At 45.4% G+C, this 23120-nt stretch overlaps 2 protein-coding genes across 2 annotated transcripts in view; both read left to right on the forward strand.

The window, feature by feature from the left end:
• Nucleotides 1-5099: 5099 nt before the first annotated feature.
• The window catches only part of LOC126542936 (monocarboxylate transporter 13-like), a 31415-nt gene continuing 13394 nt past the window's right edge, over nucleotides 5100-23120 (forward strand). The window contains exons 1-3 of the mRNA XM_050190055.3: nucleotides 5100-5192; nucleotides 17007-17276; nucleotides 22759-22902. Coding sequence (XP_050046012.2) covers nucleotides 17051-17276; nucleotides 22759-22902 — 370 coding nt within the window. The 5' untranslated portion in view covers nucleotides 5100-5192; nucleotides 17007-17050. The remainder of the gene's footprint in view (nucleotides 5193-17006; nucleotides 17277-22758; nucleotides 22903-23120) is intronic.
• On the forward strand, nucleotides 8154-8975 carry LOC126542906 (tigger transposable element-derived protein 6-like). Its single transcript, XM_050190023.2, has one exon. It carries the CDS (start codon nucleotides 8154-8156, stop codon nucleotides 8973-8975), a length of 822 nt encoding a protein of 273 aa, XP_050045980.2.

Consider the following 23120-nt stretch of genomic DNA (forward strand, 5'->3'; position numbering starts at 1 on the left):
GGCCCGCGCGGGCGCGCACGCGCACTTTGACCACGTCGCATATGACAGTGACACCAGCAGTGACACCAGCCCGCCGCGCCAGGATGCCATTCCAGACCTGGCAATCATCCACTTGCCGTTCCTCTCCGGGGAACCAGCCGCTGAATCAGCAACATATATACTCTGGGTATTCTCGGCTTTCGCCGAGCCCCGTAGAAGAGCGATAGCCACCCTCCCGCCTACTCTGAGGCCTCAGGATTTGGACGCCTGGCGCCTTCCCACTGGCCCCCACGACAGCCAGCGCCTCATATTCCTGTCAATACCACAATTTCCACAAGACTCGAAGATGGTAAATAATATCTGACCTGACCTCCTCCTTTCTCCCTTTCCCCGCCCTGTGGGACCCACTTCCTGGGGGAGGAAACTTTTTATGGTTATTTTAATACACGTTTTAACAACAAGATACGGCGGCCGCACGGCCACGCCATAATCAGCAGTCGCCGTAGAAGAACGCTGCCCGACCCTGGCCTCACTCCCGTGCCTCGCACGTGACCGGAGAGGGCGCGCTTCCGGCCCGCCTTGCTCGCTCGCACACGCGAGATTGAGCCGCGTTCGCCGGCTTATCTTCGCATGTTTCCACTCGCACATACAGCACACGGCGTGCGACCACGATTTTATCGACATTGGACTTTATGCGGCACATGATGGCGACGGCAGAAATGCGCCTGGAGTATCCATGTAATTGCTATTGCAATAACAGAAAATCTAGTGACTGTTGTAAGCGGATCTTTTATTTAGGCTGTCGATATTTTTATACAAATTGTCAGAAATCGTAAGCTTGCAGTTACAACTCTGCAACTCAGCAATACGAAACAATATAACAATTCTGTCAACTGCGCCTAAGAGGCAGTTTTTGCTCCGGGGGCTGCTATCTAAATACTTGTAAAAGGAGAATTTGTTTTTCTCGGCAACCACTGCACCAAATTTGGCTAGGTTTGTTGCATTTAAAAGAAGAACTTAGTCTAGTGACTGCTGTTTCGAATTTTTGATTTAGATCCTTAATTTTATATTAAAATTGGCAAAAGTAGAAAATTTTCACAAGTGGAAACTATCAAGTTTACAACTATGTAACTCAACAAGGAAAATTGATATCACAATTCTGTGAATTGCATATGATAGCCCATTTAAAGAGGACAAAATTTATGTTTCACATTAATTTAGAACAATTCAGTAATATGGAAATAGCGCTTTCCCATAACATTTGTACACGACGTAACAAGTTCACGTAACATATGAATTCACATATAAAATTTGTCCGCTTGGAATTTTCTAATAGATGCCGTTTACAGGACCGCAATATCTCTTCTTGATGCAGAGCTATTAATCTGTAAACTTCGTGCGTCTAGATTTCTCGAACTTTTCTAATTTCTAAAATCTTCTAACAAAATTCAGGCCTTAAATCGAAATTCTGCTTCCAACAGTCACTAGAATTTAACTATCTCTCTCAAATGCAACAAATTTCATTAGAATCGGTCCAGGTGTTATCTCAGAAAAGTGTTTTTTGCGTTTCACATGTATTTGAATAGGCCGCATCGGAGTTGGGCCCGAGCTAAAAAAACGCTTTTCTGAGATAACACCTAGACCGATTTTAATGAAATTTGTTGCATTTGAGAGAGAAAGTTAAATTCTAGTGACTGTTGGAAGCGGAATTTTGATTTCGGGCCTGAATTTTATTCAAAGAATTTTCGAAAATTCGTAAGTTTAAAAAAATGGAAGCACGAGGTTTAAAAATTCACAGCTCTGCATCAAGAAAAGATATCGCGGTTCTGTGCACGGCATCCATTAGATCATTGAAAGCGGACAAATTCGATATGTCATTTTACCTTTTACGTGAATTTGTTGCATTGTTTGCAAGGGTTCTGCAAAAGCTGTATTTCCATGTTAGTAAATTTTTTGACATTCATGTGTAACATATCAATTTTGTCCGCTTTGGATTTACTATTGGATTCATTTCACAGAATTGTATTATCATTTCTCGTTGATGAGTTACAGAGTTGTAAACTTGATAGTTTCGTTTGCTGAAAATTTTCGATTTTCGGCAATTTTTAATAAAAAATTCACAACCTAAATAAAAATTTGAAACCAACAGTACCTAGATTTAAGTTTTCTTTTAAATGCAACAAACCTCGTCAAATTTGCTGCAGTGGTTGCCGAGAGAAACGAATTCTCTATTTACATGTATTAAGATAGGAGCTCCCGAGCTAAAGCTTCCTCTTAACAGCACATCCAACGCGGACAAAATGAATGTATTACACACCGCTCTGCAATATACCGTTCTTATGTGAGTATGACTCTTGTAAAATTCTCGTAAACATTGTAACAAATTCACGTATGCCGTAAATTTATTTATCTAATTTGTCCGCTTGAAATACTCTAACGGATGCAGTTTAGAAAACGCCGATATCTGTTTTGTTGCAGAGGGCCAAATATGTAAACTTCGGGCTTCCATTCTTTAAACTGACAATTCTTAAAAATTCTTTCTAAATAAATTCAGGCCGTAAATCAAAATTTAGCTTCCAAGAGTCACTAGAATTTAACGTTCTCTCTAAAATGCATCAAATTTCATTAAAATTGGCCATGCGTTTGTCTCAGAAAAGCGTTTCTACGTTTTACATTTACATGAATAGGCGGCATTTGAAGTTCGGCCCAACCTAAAGCTTCCTACTAAAGTTCACGTGTTACGCGACGGCATCAGGCAAAAAAGATGTTCTGCGCCTACTGTGGCCCTGAGTGTCGCTGGCTAACACTTCCAGGGCTAGACCTAGTACGCATAAACACGCAAGACAGTGGACAGACTGATTTAGACTGATCAGTGAATTAGTGCAAAGCACGCGTAATGCGGAGTTTGTGGGTTCCTCTCCCACCGGCGACAAGTTATCCTTTCATATACTTTCGGTTGCCTTTGTCTCATTATTTTCTACATTTCCATTTAAACCACAGCCAATGATCTCTCTGTTTTCCTTGGCTTCATTGACTGTTGGCTTTATGTGGGTCTACGCGTATAGGCCTTCAAGCCTTATATGGAGAAGCTAGCTCAAGAAGATAACCCTCTACACTCGTTGCCGAGGTGAAATAAAGGAAGAAATGAAAGCCTGCTACACTTTTGATATCCCATGAAATGGGCAAATCGGCTACCCGTCTACTCTTAAGCAAGAATTGGCTACCCGTTCATCCTTAAGCGGGAAGGCTGGGCATTGCCGCGTCGGGCCATAACTCAGTTTCTGTTCCATTCTATACAGGAACCTATCCGTAAACGGCTTCTGCGTTATAAAAAACAAAGACAAGAAACGCTCAAGTCAGAAACCTAAACAAGAAGTAAAGCATTTCAGTTTGTTAAACAGAATTAACTCAAGTAGTAGGCAGTCACTGTTAGCCAATAGTATGTACCAATTTGACGATTGCGCACTGAACACTACACTACGCCTCATTTTTAGGACTTGAAGCTTTATGTTCGGTTCGCATCCTGATGTCACACTGCTTTCAGCGTGCGCACAAACCACGGTGCAAGAAGTATGGTATATTCTTACACCGTGGCACAAACGAACACCAATGCGCGCCGGCAGGGCATTCCCTCTCGCTCCCTGTATGGTATGGCAAAACTTTATTCTGGTCCTTCGGAACGCGCGTCAGCACGTCGCAGGCCGCTCCCACGTCGGTACGGAAAGCCTCTGCTGCGTCGCGGGCCCGATGGACAGCCCACAGCTGTGCTCCCTGTAGTGGAAATATCAGTTATTGTATCCAATCTACGGCCGCTCAAGGCCTATATGTGTGCAGACCTTTCATTGAAGACGCCGCCATTTCGAGATCACAGCGCCGTCTTTCGTCCTGAGCCATGTTGGTATGTGAGAGATAGCGCTAAAGGGTGCACCGCGAACATGGTGTTGTCGACGAGTGGCAAGTTTTCGCGTTTTCCCGAGAGGTGTCAAAAAGTTTTTGTGATTGGGAAACTGGATGAAACATGGATGAAACAGCCTAACGACAGCGACCGCGAATATGCCAGAATAAACCCGACGCACGCGATGCGTTGATAAAATATGCGCACTCTTAGGTCTCGAGTGGTGCCTGTGCAAGGGCACCTCGCCGACTGACGAACAACTATTCTTTGCCACAGTAACTTTATTTCCTGAAGTAATACAGCGCGCGATGCGCGGTGTCGGCCAGACAACTTGCCGGCGAGAATCGGATGTACGAGAGAACCTGTGTGAATTAAGGGTAGCCAGCACACGTTAGAAAAAGAACACACCTTCATTTTCTTAGTCGGCACGTATATACTGTTTTCGCGATGCACAGCAGGTCAACTACTACTAGAACGTTGCGTTACCAAGCATGATCAGAAAGCACGCGAACAGAAATAATTGTCTTCGGCCATCCACAATAGTTGACCGACTGGAATACGAACATTTCGTTCATATCCCAGTTTGATCACGGGTGCCGAGTTCGTCGCCGTGCGCTCACTGGAAACAAAATTTGAACAAACCCGCGACGAAGCTGATGGCGTCAAATATACACTCCAAATGGTGTAAACTTTTCTTAGAGTATACACTCTAAGAAAAGTTTACGCCCTTTGAGTCGTATCTTGCCACACAACGATAAACGTCATCTGTCTTGTCAACATTTCCTTTCTTTAAAGCTGCGAGCCCGGTACTTCCCAGTAACGAACGGCATGCGCGTTATCAGCATGACATAGCATTGCCGACAGGAAAGTAGCGGGCGCGGCGTTTTCAAGAAAGGAAACGCAAGCAAGGCAGATGACGATTATCGTTGTGTGGCAGATATACATCCCAAAGGGGGTAAATTTTTTTACAGTGCATATATTCTCTCGCAGCGCATTAAGCACCCGATTTCGCAATATTCAAAGCCGGAATGCGCTGTTTTAGCTATCTCACACTACGGCTCATGAGAAATGTACACGTCTTCCCTGTGGGACACCGTATTTGTGAACAAATGCGGCCTCCGCCGCCGTAGTGGGACGAAGACTCTCCGAAGGGAGAGCACGCGGCGTACTTGAAGGGTCGCGCACACTTCCTCATTGGCATCAATGTTCGACGGCGGCCCGGCAAAGGAGCCGGTCGGCCCTTGGCGTACTTCTCACTACTGGAAGTGGACCAACGTCAGGGAGCATCTGGATACGAAGCGGGCGACACCGGCGAAAGGTTAGACGAACGCCCCGCGACTCACACCGATGCGGGCTGCACAGCGCGCTTTTCTTTGAACTTGTCGGGTACGCTGGTCCAGTTCATCCCTCCAGTGAACAGTGTCCAATACTCGCGCTGTTGGCATCACTAACCGTTGAATAATCGCCCGCCAACGCTGCTACCAGCAAAGAAACTAGAAAATGCTTGTGCTCATTTTAAATTAGCAAACAGCCATGTCACTGATTTACAGATATCGGTAAAAATAAGCTCTGATTTCAGCTTCTTCTGTTGGTTCGGTATGCTGCGGTACCATGACTAACATGTCAAGTAAATTAGCAGGAGGGAAAACACAAAACGAGGGGTCTACAGACGTTTATTGGTGTCTGTGTGTAGGTTGCGATGTGTTAACTATTTTTGCACCCGATCTCCCATGACATCAGCTCTTATTCGACAAGTAATGCTCGACTTCCGTGCGTATTACAGAGATGTTACTTTATTTGTACACACATTCACCTTCCCATAGGCCTCCACCTAACAGACAGTGTGCACCATTACAGTCGGTTTTGTTTACTTCTGTCGCGGTCGGAAGGACTCAGCGGCAACCCTATCTTTAAATTTAGGATTAAATTATGGGTTTTGCATGCCGAAACCACGAGCTAATTATGAGGCACGCCGTATTGAGGGTCTTCGAAAATTTAGACCCCCTGAGTTTCTTTAACGTGCACCTAAATCTAAGTACACGGGTATTTTCGCATTTTGCCCCCGTCTAAATGCGGCCGCCGTGGCCGGGATCTGATTCCGCGACTTCGTACTTAGCAGCCCGACATGATAGCCGCTAAGCAACCACGGCGGGTTGTACATATGATCTGGCATAAATGCTGCAATGTGCTGGCCTTGTCATGTATGCGCGTTCATATATTTAGAATGTCTTTCACTGAGACGGCAGTATATGCAAATAAGAAGTAAGCGTACGTTTTGAAGTTCCTTAATAGCTACGCGAATAGCAACGTATTGCAGCAATAGCGGGACACGATAGGTAGCAGGGGTGTTCGAATAGTGCGATTTTCGAATCGACTCCAATATCGAATATTTTCTCACTTTTAAAGCAACATGAAATATGAAGTTTGAGCTGAGTACGTTTGGTAAAACAGAAATCAGCTTTATATACATAGACATACGCATGTAATCATCAGCAGCAGCTGCCCATGTTAAATGTTCATTGACAGGACGAATACCTCTTCCAACGATCTCTAATTACCCCTACCTTTCGCTAGCCGATTCGAAGTTATGCCTGCAAATTCCCTAATGTCATCACACCATTTAATTCCTTGCCGTCTTCGACTGCGCTTCCCTTCTCTTTGCACCCATTCTGTAATTGTAATAGCTCAACGGTTATCTGCCCATTGCATGGCCTGCCCAACTCCATTTTTTTTTCTTTTAAGAGGAAGCTTTAGCTCGGGTGCTCATATCTAAATACATATAAAAGGAGAATTCGTTTTTCTCAGTAACGAGTGCACCAAATTTGGCGAGGTTTGTCGCATTCAAAAGACAAACTTAAAATCTAGTGACTGTTGGTTTCGAATTTTTGATTTCGGTCGTCAATTTTTATTAAAAATTGGCAAAAATCAAAAATTTTCAGCAAACGAAACTATCAAGTTTACAACTCGAACTCCGCAACAAACATGATACCACAATTCTGTGAATTGCATCTAATAGTACGTTTCAAGCGTACTAAATTGATTATGTTACACATGAATCTCAATAAATCTAATAATATAGAAATACACTTAAATCTTGTTATAGCAAAACGGCTTATAACGAAATAATGGATATAACGAAATAATTGTAATTCGCTTGAAAGTCCCCATAAAAACCCATGTGTTTAAAAGTTCGTTTTAACGAAAAAAGATTCATTGATGAACGAATATAACGAAAAATCTTCATTCCGAAATCGCACCTAACAAGCCACTTTGTACACAACATATAGATTTCTTAAATTGCGCGACGCGTTGAGGCCCTCCGATGCGGCAGTTAAAATCTCCAGCGGCGGCCCCTCAACATCCGGCAACGCTCCGAGCCAAGCCAAGCTGGTCAAGCAGCCAAGCCACTCCATCCGTTACGTGCAGTGCGCACTGCCAGCAGAGTGTCGCGCGCCTTTGTTTGCGTTGTTCCGTACGCTGTCCGTCAGTGCTTTTTCCGCCGTGACGCCAGTTTCACGACAGAGAAATGAACGGCAGCAGTAGCAGCAGCTTGAAGCTAAAACGGAAAGTTATCGCCTTGGATCAGAAGGCAGCCATAATTAGGGCTGTTGCGTCAGGCACGAAGAAAACTCAAATGGCCAAGGAGTTCGGCATCGCGCCGAGTACCCTTTCTACAATCCTCAGCAGCAAAGAAGTCATCGCTGGCTCTGTCGCACGTGGCGTGAAAGGTAGCCGGAAGAAGCTGCGGTCTCCTGCCTTTGAAGCCGTGGGCGCTGTTCAAGTGGTTTTTGAATGCAAGGGCTGATAATTTGACCGTGAGTGGGGCACTGCTCTAGAGAAAAGCGAGAGACTTTGCTTGCATCATGGGCTGCGACAGCTTCCTTGCAAGCGATGGCTGGCTGCAGCGTTTTAAGGAGCGCCGCGATATCGTTGGCAGGGTCGTCACTGGCGAGTCCCAGGCCGTCGACAATGAAACCGCAACGGAGTGGGTGAAAGCTAACGTTGGTCCTCTCCTTGAAAGGTACGAAGAGAAGGATGTGTTCAACGCAGACGAAACAGCTCTCTTCTACCAAATGTTACCACAGAAGACCCTATCATTAAAATGTGAGCTCTGTCGCGGCGGGAAACATAGTAAGGTCCGCGTCACTGTGCTCCTTTTTATGAATATGGACGGATCGGAAAAGATGCCACCTTTGGTGATAGAAAAAGCGCGTCGTCATGATACCTTAAAGGCAAGAGGCGACTTCAACCGCAGTACTTATCAAACAGGAAAACCTGGATGACAAGGGAAGTTGTTGCGGGATGGCTGCGTGACTGGGACGAGAAATTGAAGAGGCAGAATCGCAAGATATGCCTTTTCTTGGACAACTGTGGTGCCCACCACACGATTGCTGCGCTGACGAACATCGAACTTCGGTTCTTGCCCCCGAACTTCATGGCAGTGATAGAGCCCCTTGATGATGGCGTGTTAATGTCATTTAAGGCTGGATACCGGAAGCGGGTGATATACCGACTTGTGTTAAACATACAGTTGAACCGCGACACGAAGGCCGATTTGTATATGGCAATAGAGGTGCTTAATGCGGCCTGGATGCATGTGGCAGCCAGCACCATCGCCAGCTGCTTTCGACGTGCATCATTTGCTGCCCACGAAAGCAACCCTGACACCGACGACTCAATGGACCGAATAGCCTTACCCAGTGGTGCCGCTGTGTCAGACGAAGCTTTAGCGTCATGGAGGGTGCTCCACGATGCCGGTGTCATGTGTGAAGGTGAAACCTTCTGCGACTACGTGAGCGTGGATGCCGACGTTCTGGCAACAGAGGAGCTGACAGACGACGACTTTGTGCTTGCTGCCCGAGAGCACGAAGGAAGCGACAATGAAGGTGCCGCAGAGGACAACGACACTCCGCCCTATGCTTACGACGTACCGACATCGTCCCAGGCGCTGGACGCGGTGGACCTGCTGCGCCGCCACTTCGGCGGCCACGAAGACGGTGCAGATGGGCTTGAGATAGCCGCTGCTGCCGAGAAGGCCGTCCTTCGGTTAAGGAAGACACAGCAGCGAAGCATAACCGATTATTTTGCGCCATCAACATGAAAGGTTCGCGCCATCAACATGGAAGGCAATAAAATCAGTTCTTACGATTTTGGTTCCAGTTTCTCCCTGTGTGCGATATCGGTATGGACGATTAGCACTTGCCGAGGACGCAGCCAGTCGGCCGCGACGGGATCTGGTGCCTCGGTGATGGCTTACCTGTAGTAAGTGCACGCTCGTGTGCAATAAATTAGTCTCAAATTATTAGTCAGTGGCTATAATGAACTAAAGCTTATAACGAACAAAAGTTAGCACCCTTTCGACTACGTTATAACGAGATTTAAGTGTGGAGCCTTTGCGGAACCTTTGTACACAACGTAAAAAATAGAATGAGGTATAGAAGGTATAAAATGACATACTGAATTTGTCCTCTTTCAATGGTCTAATGGATACCGTTTACAGAACTGTGATATCTGTTCTTGATGCAGAGTTCTTAATTTGTAAACTTCGTGCTTCTATCTTCTTTTCAGATTTTCGTATTTTTTAAAATGCTTGTAACAAAACTCGGGCACTAAATGGAAATTCCGCTTCCAAAAGTCGCTATAATTTAACCTTCCCTCTCAAAGGCAACAAATTTCATTAAAATCGGTCCAGGGTTCATCTCAGCAAAACGTTCTTTTTTTTTTTTTTTGCTTTTTGCATGTATTTAAATAGGCCGGATCGGATCGGTCCTACTTATACCCTCAAACAGCCATGTGCACAGCGATATCAACACTGAAGATACACTTACGTATATGACGGTATGAAAACAATCTAAAATCGATACATCAGGACAGTGACAGTGACAAGAACTTTATTGGAGGAAACACAAAAAAAATAAATGGCATATTGCAAATACGGTGAGCCATCATGCCATGCGCAAATAATCTCTCTCGCGGACAGTGATGGTGACCAATGCACCAGCAAACCGTCACTACATATATATATATATATATATATATATATATATATATATATATATATATATATATATATGTATAAGCAGCTTCAGTAAACTGTCATCTATGTTCTCGTCGGGTGCAGCGGTGGCATACAGGTAGAGCAACCGCCTCGCCTGCAAGAGGACCGTCGTTCGAATCCAGGTGCCGCGCAATTTCCCACCGCATTAACAAAAAAGACAAAAAAATCCGCGTGTTGACAAAACTCCATAAACAGGCCTGGAGTGCGGCCTGATCCCAGCGACCAGAACCGGTAACGCACTCCCTCAACAGAGCAGCATTGGCCACCCTGGTGCAGTACTTCGCCACGACCTCCTATGTGAATACAACAATCAAACCCCTGCCCTCAGTTCCCAGCAGCTGCGAAGCAACTGAACACGGCGGCGGTCAGACCTGTGACGCAGCAGAGGGTGCTAAGAATCTCTGGGTCCGGACAGGCCGCCATTGGAATCTGAACCTGGCAACGTTTAACGCTAGAACGTTATCTAGTGAGGCGAGTCTAGCAGTGCTATTGGAGCCATTAGAGGGCAGTAAAAGGGATATAATAGGGCTCAGTGAAGTAAGGAGGACAAAAGAAGCATATACAGTGCTAAAAAGTGGGCACGTCCTGTTCTACCGGGGCTTAACGGGGAGACGAGAACTAGGAGTCGGATTCCTGATTAATAAGGATATAGCTGGTAACATACAGGAATTCTATAGCATTAACGAGAGCATGGCAGGTCTTGTTGTGAAACTTAATCAGAGGTGCAAATTGAAGGTCCTACAGGTCTACGCGAGTACTTCCAGTCATGATGACCAGGAAGTCGAAAGCTCCTACGAGGACCTGGAATCGGCGATGGATAAAGTCAAAACAAAATACGCTATACTGATAGGCGACTTCAATGCCAGGGTAGGCAAGAAGCAGGCTGGAGAAAAGTCAGTGGGGGAATATGGCATAGGTTCTGGGACTAGCAGGGGAGAGTTAGCAGGGTAGCATGGCCTAGCAGGGGAGAGTTATTAGTAGAGTTTGCAAAACGGAACAATTTGCGGATAATGAATACCTTCTTCCGCAAGCAGGATAAATGAAAGGGGACGTGAAGTATCCCGAATGGCGAGACTAGGAATGAAATAGACCTCCTACTCTGCGCTAACCCTGGCATCATACAAGATGCGGACGTGCTCGGCAAGGTGCGCTGCAGTGACCATAGGATGGTAAGATGTCTAATTAGCCTAGACTTGAGGAGGGAACGGAAGAAACTGCTACATAAGAAGCCCATCAATGAGTTAGCGGTAAGAGGGAAAATATAGGAATTCCGGATCAAGCTACAGAACAGGTATTCGGCTTTAACTCAAGAAGGGGGCCTTAGTGTTGAAGCAATGAAAGACAATCTTATGGGCATCATTAAGGAGTGTGCAATACAAGTTGGTGGTAACTTCGTAAGAGTGGATACCGGTAAGCTATCGCAAGAGACGAAAGATCTGATTAAGAAACGCCAATGTATGAAAGCCTCTAACCATGCATACAGCTAGAACATAAATGGCAGAACCTTGCAAGTTAATCAACAAGCGTAAGATAGCTGATAAAAGGAAGAACAATATGGATAGAATTGAGCATGCTCTCACGAACGGAGGAAGCCTAAAAGCAGTGAAGAATAAACAAGGAATAGGCAAGAATCAGATCTATGTGTTAAGATACAAAGTCGGCAGTATCATTACCAATACGGATAAGATAGTTCAAGTAACTGAGGAGTTCTATAGAGATTTATACAGTACCAGCAGCAGTCACGACGATAATCGAAGAGAGGGAATAGTCTAGAGGAATTTGACATCGCACAAGTAACGCCGGAAGAAGTAAAAAAGAAGCCTTGGGAGCTATGCAAAGGGGAAGGCAGCTGGAGAGGATCAGATAACAGCAGATTTGTTGAAGGATGGTGGGCAGATTGTTCTAGAAAAACTGGCCACCCAGTATACGCAATGCCTCTTGATATCGAGCGTACCGGATTCTTGGAAGAACGCCGACATAATCTTAATCCTTAAGAAAGGGGACGCCAAAGACTTGAAAAATTATAGACCGATCAGCTTACTGTCCGTTGCCTACAAAGTATTTACTAAGGTAATCGCAAATGAAATCAGGAACACCTTAGACTTCTGTCAACCAAAGGACCAGGCAGGATTCCGCAAAGGCTACTCAACAATAGACCATATTCACACTATCAATCAGGTGATAGAGAAATGTGCGGAATATAACCAACCCTTTATATATAGCTTTCATTGATTACGAGAAAGCGTTTGATTCAGTCGAAACCTAAGCAGTCATGGAGGCATTACGGAATCAGGGTGTAGATGAGCCGTATGTAAAAATACTGAAATACTGAAATAGAGGCTCCACAGCCGCCATAGACCTCCATAAAGAAAGCAACGAAATCCCAATAAATAAAGCCGTCAGGCAGGGAGATACGATCTCTCCAATGCTATTCACAGCGTGTTTACAGGAGGTATTCAGAGACCTGGATTGCGAAGAATTTGGGATAAGAGTTCATGGAGAATACCTTAGTAACTTGCGATTCGCTGATGATATTGCCTTGCTTAGTAACTCAGGGGACCAAGCGCAATGCATGCTCACTGACCTGGAGAGGCAAAACAGAAGGGTGGGTACTAAAAATTAATCTGCATAAAACTAAAGCAATGTTTAACAGTCTCGGAAGAGAACAGCAGTTTACCACAGGTAGCGAGGCACTGGAAGTGGTAAGGGAATACATCTACTTAGGGCAGGTAGTGACCACGGATCCGGATCATGAGACTGAAATAACCAGAAGAATAAGAATGGGTTGGGGTGCGTTTGGCAGGCATTCTCAAATCATGAACAGCAGGTTGCCACTATCCCTCAAAAGGAAAGTGTACAACAGCTGTGTGTTACCAGTACTCACATATGGGGCAGAAACCTGGAGGCTTACGAAAAGGGTTCTGCTGAAATTGAGGACGACGCAACGAGCTATGGAAAGAAGAATGATGGGTGTAATGTTAAGGGATAAGAAAAGAGCAGATTGGGTGAGGGAACAAACGCGAGTCAATGACATCTTTGTCGAAATCAAAAAAAAAAAAAAAAGAAATGGGTATGGGCAGGGCATGTGATGAGGAAGGAGGATGATCGATGGTCATTGAGGGTTACGGACTGGATTCCAAGAGAAGGGAAGCGTAGCAGGGGGCGGCAGAAAGTTAGGTGGACGGATGAGATTAGGGAGTTTGCAGGGACAACATGGCCACAATTAGCACATGACCGGGGTAGTTGGAGAAGTAGCCAGGCTGCTGCTGCTGCTGCTGCTGCTGCTGCTGCTGCTGCTGCTGCTGCTGCTGCTGCTGCTGCTGATGATGATGATGATGCCCTCATGCTTGAGTCTATTCGATAACAATTCCCTGTCTACGTTGTCGCAGGCTCTTTAATGTCTAGAAATGATGTCCATAAAGGTCTATTATGAGCTACTGAAATCTGTGTGCAATGAGTTAGTACAAACATATTATCCTCTAAGCGTCTGCCTGGTCCGAACCCATTCTGTAGTTTCTCCCGTAAATTATTTTTTACACCCACTTAGACAGTTCTAATTTTATGGCTTGCATTACCAATCTATATAATAGCGATACCGACATTATCGTAACTGGCCTGCAGAAGCTCGTCATCCTTATCACTTCTGGCTTTGTAGGTGAGGTTCATCTTGCTTTCACACCATCCAACCGGAATTTTATTCGTTCTGATCACTTGCTCTATGGCATTCGTCAGCAATGTCTTGCTCTTTGGAACGAGGTTTTTGATTAACTTTATTGAGATTTCATTGGGCCTTGCCGCAATGTTATTAGGGACATTTTCTTCTGCTTTTTTCCAGAAAAGATTTTCCGTTCTAAATATTGATTTCTTAGGCTTCTCTATTGCTCATGGGTCTGTTTGAGTCCGAACTACGCTTTCTTTCGTGCAGAAATTATCCCTAATAACGTCCCTGATATACCGCCGCGCATCGCCCCTTTCTATGATGTTCCCGTCTTCATCCTTTGAATGTTTAGTTGGAGCTCTGAGTGCTCTTACATGGTTTCAAAATCTTTCTGGTGCACCTAAGTCTGTTTTGCGAATGTTATGCACCCAACGTTCACTTGTGCGTTTAATTTTTTCTTGAACGAGCGTCCTCGCCACCCTTTTCATTTCTCGGCATTTGTTCCATATACAAGGAGCACCTCCTATTCCTATAATCCCAACTTTTTGGCTTCTGGGTGATTCCTTGACGCCTGCTTAGCTCTTCTATAGCTCGCTTTATTTCCTTGTTCCACCACTTACGCAGTCTCCGCTTTCCAATCCAACAATTTCTTTGCCGTGCCTGTCTTATCTCCTGCTGCATAACGTCTACCACTTCCTTATATTCACAGACTGTTGTATTAAATGCCTCCATGTTCTTCTATATGTTCCTTGCGATCTTTGTTGTTTGCTTTTCATTCGTTTCGAGAGATTCCGATGCTATTGGTTCATGTTTTGAGTTAGTATCTCTTCCAAACATTAGGCTTGGACGTTTTTGATCGCTACCCAGGCTATTTCTTTCCACGCTCGTTTGTCATCATTCGGTCTGGTCGTTCGTAGACGATTTCTGAGGCTAAGGCGTAGTAGATACAAGACTGCCTGTTTCCACATTGCCACGTTACCTGTCCATAGGTAAGCTATTCTAAGCCACGTTTTTTTTTTTTTTTTTTGCCTTCCCATGTGCCGCTATTCTATTAATGTTCCTTACATGCCTCTTTTACCCTTTGCCACTTCATACCTTGCCCAATTAGCATGTCTATGCCTCCGCCTTTTCTTGACCAAGTCATTCTGTTGCACGCGTCCCATGCAAAATTATCAATAACAGGCGGCTGCTCCAACTCTCGTGGGTGCGTTTCGGTCAAGGTGTACACGCTAACGGATTCGTCATTCAATTGCGTTTCAAATTGCAGCCATTTCTCTTGCTTGCGGCCACCCTGTTGACCACCAGCACCGCTTCACCCCTTGCTTCTCACGAATTGTGCAGTGGCAATGTAGAGAAGTGACCCCTTCTACCGAGGGGTGGCGCGCCCATCAGCTTTCTTAAACATAGGTGCAGTGCTGAGTGAAGGAACGTTCTAGAATACGGGGGTGTAGTTCACAAACGGCAAACGTGTTAGTCACTGGTCACAAGCATTGAAAATTCCTGCTCGCACAAATTTGATAACTTCTTATTGTGCCCTAAGATAACTCTGAGATTAGTTTACCGTATAATTTATACCAAGGCGCACTCTATTATCACCAAGATCATCGCGATACGCCGGGTAGGATAGTTATGAAGCGACGCACTGTTTTGCACTCACCACATAGTTCTTTAGCGCGACTATGAGTACTCCGGTAATTTCGGTTTAGCTAACAGACAAATCAAAGCTCTCTTCTCATAAGTCGCCAGAATTTAAATTTCTCTCTCATTCGTAACAAATTTCATTCAAGGCAGTTCGGCGATTGCTTTGTGAAAACTTTCGTGCGTCTAACTTTGACATGACAAACAAAGTTGGCTTCGACCTGAATCATATATCCTCTCAACTATACTTAAGATCAGTCTTACAAGTACAAAAATTATCTTTACGCAGCTCTCTGCGCAACCGACAAACAAAGCGCAGTTCAGGTTGTGACTGAGGGCTTTTCTAAATTCACATTCTTATTCTCTCTTCTGAGGCTCAATTTATGATACATCGCATCGTATATGGTAATTTCATAGACCATCTCAGCCCAACAATTCAGTTACGACCTGGCGCTTTCTTTCTCTAGGAGCAAACACGTGGCATGTAGCATGCGCTCTTTGTCAAAGACAAAAGGAACGAGTGCGTCAATTATGATTTTGGTGCATTTGTGCGACACCAAGATGCAGAGTTTGGTCAAGTTTAAAAGAGCATAAGTTTGCAACGAATGATTCGGGCCTTCACATCATGCATTTGATATTATCTACCTGTATAAATATAGTGTGATGCTTTGAAATAAACAATCTAGCCAGCGCTCATGGTGCCTATCTCAGTTAAGCAGCTAAATTTTTGGCACTTCTGTGGAAAAATTATTTGTGGAGTGCTTCGTAAAACAGCTGCGATTCTACGTGCTTTTCTTTCGCCTATCTCTTCTTTGGTGTCTTTTTCATACGAGGCTCCACCCCATTCTGCAAGAAGTTCATCGCTTTCTTTTCAGAGTTGCGCGAAGGCAAGACAACTCGGCCAAAACGTTAGGATCCGTTCTTACATAATGCAAGAATGACGCCCGTTTTTCTTAGTGATTAGTTTTTCCTGACATGTTGTGTTCCCAATACTCTCAATTTAATATATCTTTAAAGCTAACGTCTCCCTTATGTAAACTATAACGATCAGAATCTGTCAAGAGCCGATTCATTTTTTTCTAAGAAAGCAAGATATTGAGGTGATTAAGACGGCGCTGTGGTCTCCATTTTCTGAAGGCCTGCGCGTTGAAACTGAGCAGCGCAGGTCGCTCAGGCGCGGGGCAGAGAAAGCGTGGAAATGGTGTTGCCTTGTACTGTGAGACCAAGAATGAAGCGTGAACTCTGCAGCATGGAGAATCTCGCGGAATGTGCGTCACTTTTGCGCGCCTGTAATGCAAAATCAGCCCCATACGCTCGAGTCGGGTGCTTTGGTTGCAGAAGTTGGCGCAGACACAGTGCAACATGGAAAATGCAAACCAGTCAGTTTTTGAAGTCGAGGTTTGGACAGAAGGCCGTCACTTTAACCATCCAGAAATGGCGCAGTAACTTCTCGTCTGTGGTTCCTGTCCCACTTAATTTTTTGCCACCTGTAGTGCCTGAGAAGTATAGGGTAAAGTGAGCGAGTTATCACATGTTCATGTTTAACTGTTCAGCACAAAAATTACACAATGACTTAAGGGAGATCAAACGACAAGGTTAGTTAGCGAATAGTAATCGGATAGTCATCGAATAATCACACGAATAGTCAGCTATGTCGTGGGATCTCCCTTCCGTCCTTTTATAATTTTCGTGCTGGAGAGTTGGACAGGCAGTGTCTGGCAGCTTTATTTATCATCGCTTTAGACGTATTAATAATCATCAGTGCGTGTTCGTTGCAGCGACTTTGCAGATGAACAAGTAGGCGTTCTTTGCTGGTACCGGTATGAAAAGGGGCCTTGGAGACATGTCTCCGTCGAAGAGAGTGGTTCAGCCTGACTCGCGGGAATGCTGGCTCGTGGCCGCGTCGGCAGCCACGTACGTTTTCTTCTCCATGATCCTGGTCAAGACTGAGTCGGTCATCTACGTTGGCTTCATGGAGATGCTTCAGCTCAGCAGGCAGGACGCCTCCTGGCCTCTCAGCATATCGCTCGTAGTCTCGCAGCTGGCCGGTGAGTTTGCATCGTTATTTGTCGTCTGCCGAGAACCCCTTACCATCTTTATTACAATCGTATTACTAAACACGTCGCTTATAAAATAGGCTTATATGTTGTGCGGGTGGTCTGTTATCATGTTCTATACTGCTCTGCCTTCCTAGCGAGCATTAGATCTGCCAAAACCACGATCCGATTATGAGGCACGCCGTAGTGGGGGACGCCGGAATAACTTGGACCACCTGGGGTTCTTTAACGTGCGCCTGAATCTAAGTACACGGGTGCTTCCGCATTTCGCCCCCATCGAAACGCGGCCGCCGTGGCCGGGACTCGATCCCACGACATCGTGCTTAGCAGCCCAACACCATAGCCACTAAGCAAGCACGGCGGGTCCATGTATACTGTGTGCATGTACTTTCCCCATATATATCTAATTGGCACTAGTTGATTAAAAGGTTTACGCTGTAATTTTACGTACGTACTTATTTTATGTGCATAAATATCCACCATATTCATATATTGTTTATTACTAATAATAGTTATTATTAATCGTGTAAACGTTATAAACGCCACGCAGAGAAAGAGAAAATAGACAAGCATGATAAAACGGACACCATATCCACCTAGGGACCTTATACCCCCTTGCTTGAAAACGAGAAAGAAAGAAAGAAAGAAAGGAAGAGAGGCAGAGAGAAATAAAGGAGAAAGAAAGGGGGAGATAAAGAGCAGGCGCACCACGACGCGTCACATCCCCACCCACAGAGTACATTAAGTAATTTAAGTGTGCTCGAACAACGAATGTCACTGAAGCCAATGTTTCGACAAGGGGACTTGTCTTTGTCAGAGTAGCAACCGCATTCCTTAGCGACGTTTCTTATGCACCCGTCGCTCCCTCTTCCCCCCACCCCCTCAGCGAGGAGGAGGAGGTGAATAAGCCGTGTGTTGACTTCAGCAACACTCTTTGTTCGACTTCTCCTTGTTGTCACTTCAAGCCTCTATCTTCCTGTAAACTTGTGCAGAGTACATGAGCACTGCAGGCGAAAGTCGAGTCTCGTAGTTGACAAGAATTGCGCGATAGCTTCGTCAGCGACCTCGTATCGAGTTGAAGTTCGGCCTCACTGGGAAAAAAAATAATATTGAGCGTAGTTCGAGAAAGTTAAGCTGCTGGGAGTTAGCAGTACAGACAGAGTGACAACTGCTGAAAGTTGGGCACTCTAAACGCAAGCGCCTAAGTGTTTCGCTGTAGTGTCCACAGGCCGGGCACGAAGGTGTCGGCACATTTTCTTGCCAGTGAAGGTAGTGTGCCACATTAAATAACGCATCCGACGCGCAAATTGAGCAAAAGGGACCCTGCGCATCGAGTTAAAGGGTTCGGTCTAAGGTAAGACCCATAGGCGACATTCATCCGGAGTGAGCATTGTATAAGTTGTGTTGTGGGTGTAAGCGTTGTAGGTAGTGTTCACATACCATGTTAAATCCGGTCGGCCGCGGTCGATAAATCGCGGTAGGTCAGTCAGCCGCTGTTGCACAGCCTGGCGTACGGACGCGATTCTTCGCTGAAAAAAAAAATAGAACACGCAAGACTTACGTTCCTTAAACGATCCTCTACGTCCTTCACAATTTTCGCATTGACACCCTGTCGATTAAACAAATTAATAAAACATTAGCTAATTCATTTTGATAAAGTACATTTATGTACGTGCAAAATGAAAAAATAAATACTCATGACTATCAGGATCACGCTTGCCAACATAAAGAGGACACCGTTCGCGTAAAGCCCTCCGTTATTTTTTAAATCTCGGGCACATTTATTTCGGATGCTCCGCCGCTATGTATAAACTTTCTTATGGACAACTAAATACAATTTTTCTAAAGATTCGAAGCTGATACGCTTTATGTAGTTTGGCTATTGCACAATAGGTGTACTTAGTTTTGCCATGTTTCCGTATGAGACGTGCAGTAACACGGTTACTATGTCTCCTCTTGCTCAGTTTGGCCGGTAAGAAATATTTACCCTCCTGTCAGGTGCAGTACGGCATTGGTACACCCGCAGTGGCTGAACCAATCTATCGTTATACGCAAACTAAAATCGGGTATCACGCTGTCAAAGAGAGCAAAAATAAAAATAAAACAATATAGATCATCATCATCAGCCTAGCTACGCCCACTGCAGGGCATATGCTTCGCCCATACTTCTTCAACTACCCCGGTCATGTGCTAATTGTGGCCATGTTGTCCCTGCAAACTCCCTAATCTCATCCGTCCACCTAACTTTCTGCCGCCCCCTGCTACGCTTCCCTTCTCTTGGAATCCAGTCCGTAACCCTCAATGACCATCGATCATCCTCCTTCCTCATCACATGCCCTGCCCATACCCATTTCTTTTTTTTTTTTTTTTGATTTCAACAAAGATGTCATTGACTCGCGTTTGTTCCCTCACCCAATCTGCTCTCTTCTTATCCCTTAATGTTATACCCACCATTCTTCTTTCCATAGCTCGTTGCGTCGTCCTCAAATTAAGTAGAACCTTTTTCGTAAGCCTCCAGGTTTCTGCCCCGTAGGTGAGTAATGGTAAGACACAGCTGTTATACACATTTCTCTTGAGGGATAATGGCAACCTGCTCTTCATGATCTGAGAACGCCTGCCAAACGCACCCCAGCCCATTCTTATTCTTCTGATTATTTCAGTCTCATGATCCGGATTCGCGGTCACTACCTGCCCAAGTAGATGTATTCCCTTGCCACTTCCAGTGCCTCGCTACCTATCGTAAACTGCTGTTCTCTTCCGAGACTGTTAAGAGAGAGAGAGGGAGAATCAACTTTTATACTGAGCGGTTGGTGCGCGCTGGCACCAGATGGGGTGCCAGCGCGTACCTTCTTCTCAGGTCCCATATGTGTCCCGCAGTTCCTGGCCCCTAGCCGCCAGCGCCAGCTGGGTCGGTAGGTCGGGGCTGGACAACAAGGTCTCCCATCGCTCGGGGAAGTTGGGCCGAGGACGAGCCAGAGCTACCGCACCCCGTGACAAGTTACAAAGAAATCACACAAATGTACAGAAGCGGCAGGTGTAGGCTTCCCCGTCCGCATCCGCAACTCAGCCGAACGCAGCAAACGATCGTGCGACGCACGCAAGCGGGGTCGCTAGCACATCCCGTGCTCTTGCACAAGATGTTCCCAACAGATCATGACACTTCATGCCCGTTTTGCAGACGATCAAAAGGTACTCTAGCACACATCCATGCAGAGTGCACTAAGCTTAAGAACCCCCCACCATCCCCACCCGAGACTGTTAAACATTACTTTTCTGCGGATTACTTTTTAGACCCACCCATCTGCTTTGCCTGTCCAGGTCAGTGAGCATGCATTGCAATTGGTCCCCTGAGTTACTAAGCAAGGCAATATCATCAGCGAATCGCAAGGTACTTAGGTATTCTCCATTAACTCTTATCCCCAATTCTTCCCAACCCAAGTCTCTGAATACATCCTGTAAACACTCTGTGAATAGAATTGGAGAGATCCTATCACCCTGCCTGACGCCCATCTTTATTGGGGTTTTGTTGCTTTCTTTATGGAGGACTACGGTGGTTGTGGAGCCACTATAGATATCTTTCAGTATTTTTACATACGTTTCGTCTACACCCTGATTTCGTAATGCCTGCATGACTGCTGAGGTTTCGACTGAATCAAACGCTTTCTCGTAATCAATAAAATCTATATATAAGGGTTGGTTATGTTCCGCACATTTCTGTATCACCCGATTGATAGTGTGAATGTGGTTTATTGTTGAGTAGCCTTTACGAAATCCTGCCTGCTCCTTTGGTTGACAGAAGTCTAAGATGCTCCTGATTCTATTTGCGATTACCTTAGTAAATACTTTGTAGGCAATGGACAGTAAGCTGATCGGTCTACAATTTTTCAAGTCTTTGGCGTCCCGTTTCTTATGGATTAAGATTATGTTGGCGTTCTTCCAAGATTCTGGTACGCTCGAGGTCATGAGGCATTGCGTATACAGGGTGGCCAGCTTTTGTAGAACAATCTGCCCACCATCTTTCAACAAATATGCTGTTACCTGATCCTCCCCAGCTGCCTTCCCCTTTGCACAGCTCACAAGGCTTTTTTACTTCTTCCTACGTTACTTGTGGGATGTCCAATTCCTGTAGACTATTCTCTCTTCCATTATCGTCGTGAGTGCCACAGCTGCTGTAGAAATCTCTATAGAACTGCTCAGCCACTTGAACTATCTTATCCATATTAGTAATGACACTGCCGACTTTGCCTCTTAACGCATACATCTGATTCTTGCCTATGCCTAGTTTATTCTTCACTGCTTTTAGGCTTCCTCCGTTCGTGAGAGCATGCTCAATTCTATCCGTATTGTACTTCCTTATGTCAGCTGTCTTACGCTTGTTGATAAACTTAGAAAGTTCTGTCAGTTCTATTCTAGCTGTAGGGTTAGAGGCTTTCATACATTGGCGTTTCTTGATCAGATCTTTTGTCTCCTGCGATAGGTTACCGGTATCCAATCTAACGAAGTTACCACCGACTTCTATTGCACACTCCTTAATGATGCCCATAAGACTGTCTTTCATTGCTTCAACACTAAGGTCCTCTTCCTGAGTTAAAGCCGAATACCTGTTCTGTAGCTTGATCCGGAATTCCTATATTTTCCCTCTTACCGCTAACTCATTGATGGGCTTCTTATGTACCAGTTTCTTCCGTTCCCTCCTCAAGTCTAGGCTAATTCGACATCTTACCATTCTATGGTCACTGCAGTGCCCCTTGCCGAGTACGTCCACATCTTGTATGATGCCATGGTTAGCGCAGAGTAGGAGGTCTATTTCATTTCTAGTCTCGCCATTCGGGCTCCTCCACGTCCCCTTTCAGTTATCCCGCTTGCGGAAGAAGGTATTCATTATCCGCAAATTATTCCATCCTGCAAACTCTACTAATAACTCTCCCCTGCTATTACCAGAACCTATGCCACATTCCCCCACTGACTTGTCTCCAGCCTGCTTCTTGCCTATCCTGCCATTGAAGTCGCCCATCAGTATAGTGTATTTTGTTTTGACTTTATCCATCTGATCCAAGCTTTTTCTAATGTTCTTTTACGGGTAGCGTGCACCGTTGTAGTACGGTTATTTGAAGAGTGTGCGCACGGTTACATCATAGCCTTTTTTGTGGATGAAGTGATGGTTCTTATATCTCACCGTTTCTAGCATCCTTATGCTGCCCCCGTTCGGCACGCGAATACTGCGTCGAACGCGGCCATTATCTGGCACGACGACCAGCCTGCCATCGGCATTTGAAAAAGCCGTGAAAGCTCTTCCCAACACTGTTACACATTAGTGGCTCAGCGCTAGCGGGGCAGCTTATGTCTCACTCAAGGCTGACAACAACAGTGCAATAGTTTGTACTCATAGAGCTTTTTGTTTTCAGAAACGAATCTATATCCCACCCCTTCGGCCGCCATCGAAACTTTCGTGCGCGTGAACGGGGTGACGCAGGGCCTGTGTTCGGCCTGCTCTGCCTGTGGCTGTCCGAGAGGGCCGTCCTGATCGCCGGCGCCTTGCTCTGTTCCGTGCCAGTCATGGCGTGCGGTTTCGCCAACAGCCTCGCCGTTATCAACGTGCTCTACGGAGTGCTCTTCGGTGAGCTTCACAACCTTTGTGTTTTGATCGCATTGTGAGGAGTACCACGTTTCGTTCGCACAGCGTGACGCCAGAGAGAGAGCGAGATTAATTATTATAGAAAATATGACTGGTCCACCTTAATCATAGTTCTGACCTGTTAGTATTAGGTAAGGGAAGTAGAGCGAGGGAACGAAATAGAGGGAGAGGTGTTGATGAGTGAAGACGAATACGGTGAT

Source organism: Dermacentor andersoni, chromosome 2 (assembly GCF_023375885.2).
Source record: "Dermacentor andersoni chromosome 2, qqDerAnde1_hic_scaffold, whole genome shotgun sequence".
Lineage (NCBI taxonomy): Eukaryota > Metazoa > Arthropoda > Arachnida > Ixodida > Ixodidae > Dermacentor > Dermacentor andersoni.

Excerpts from the sequence above, each read along its gene's own strand:
- LOC126542906 (XM_050190023.2), top strand. The coding sequence starts at position 8,154 with ATGACAAGGGAAGTTGTTGCGGGATGGCTGCGTGACTGGGACGAGAAA.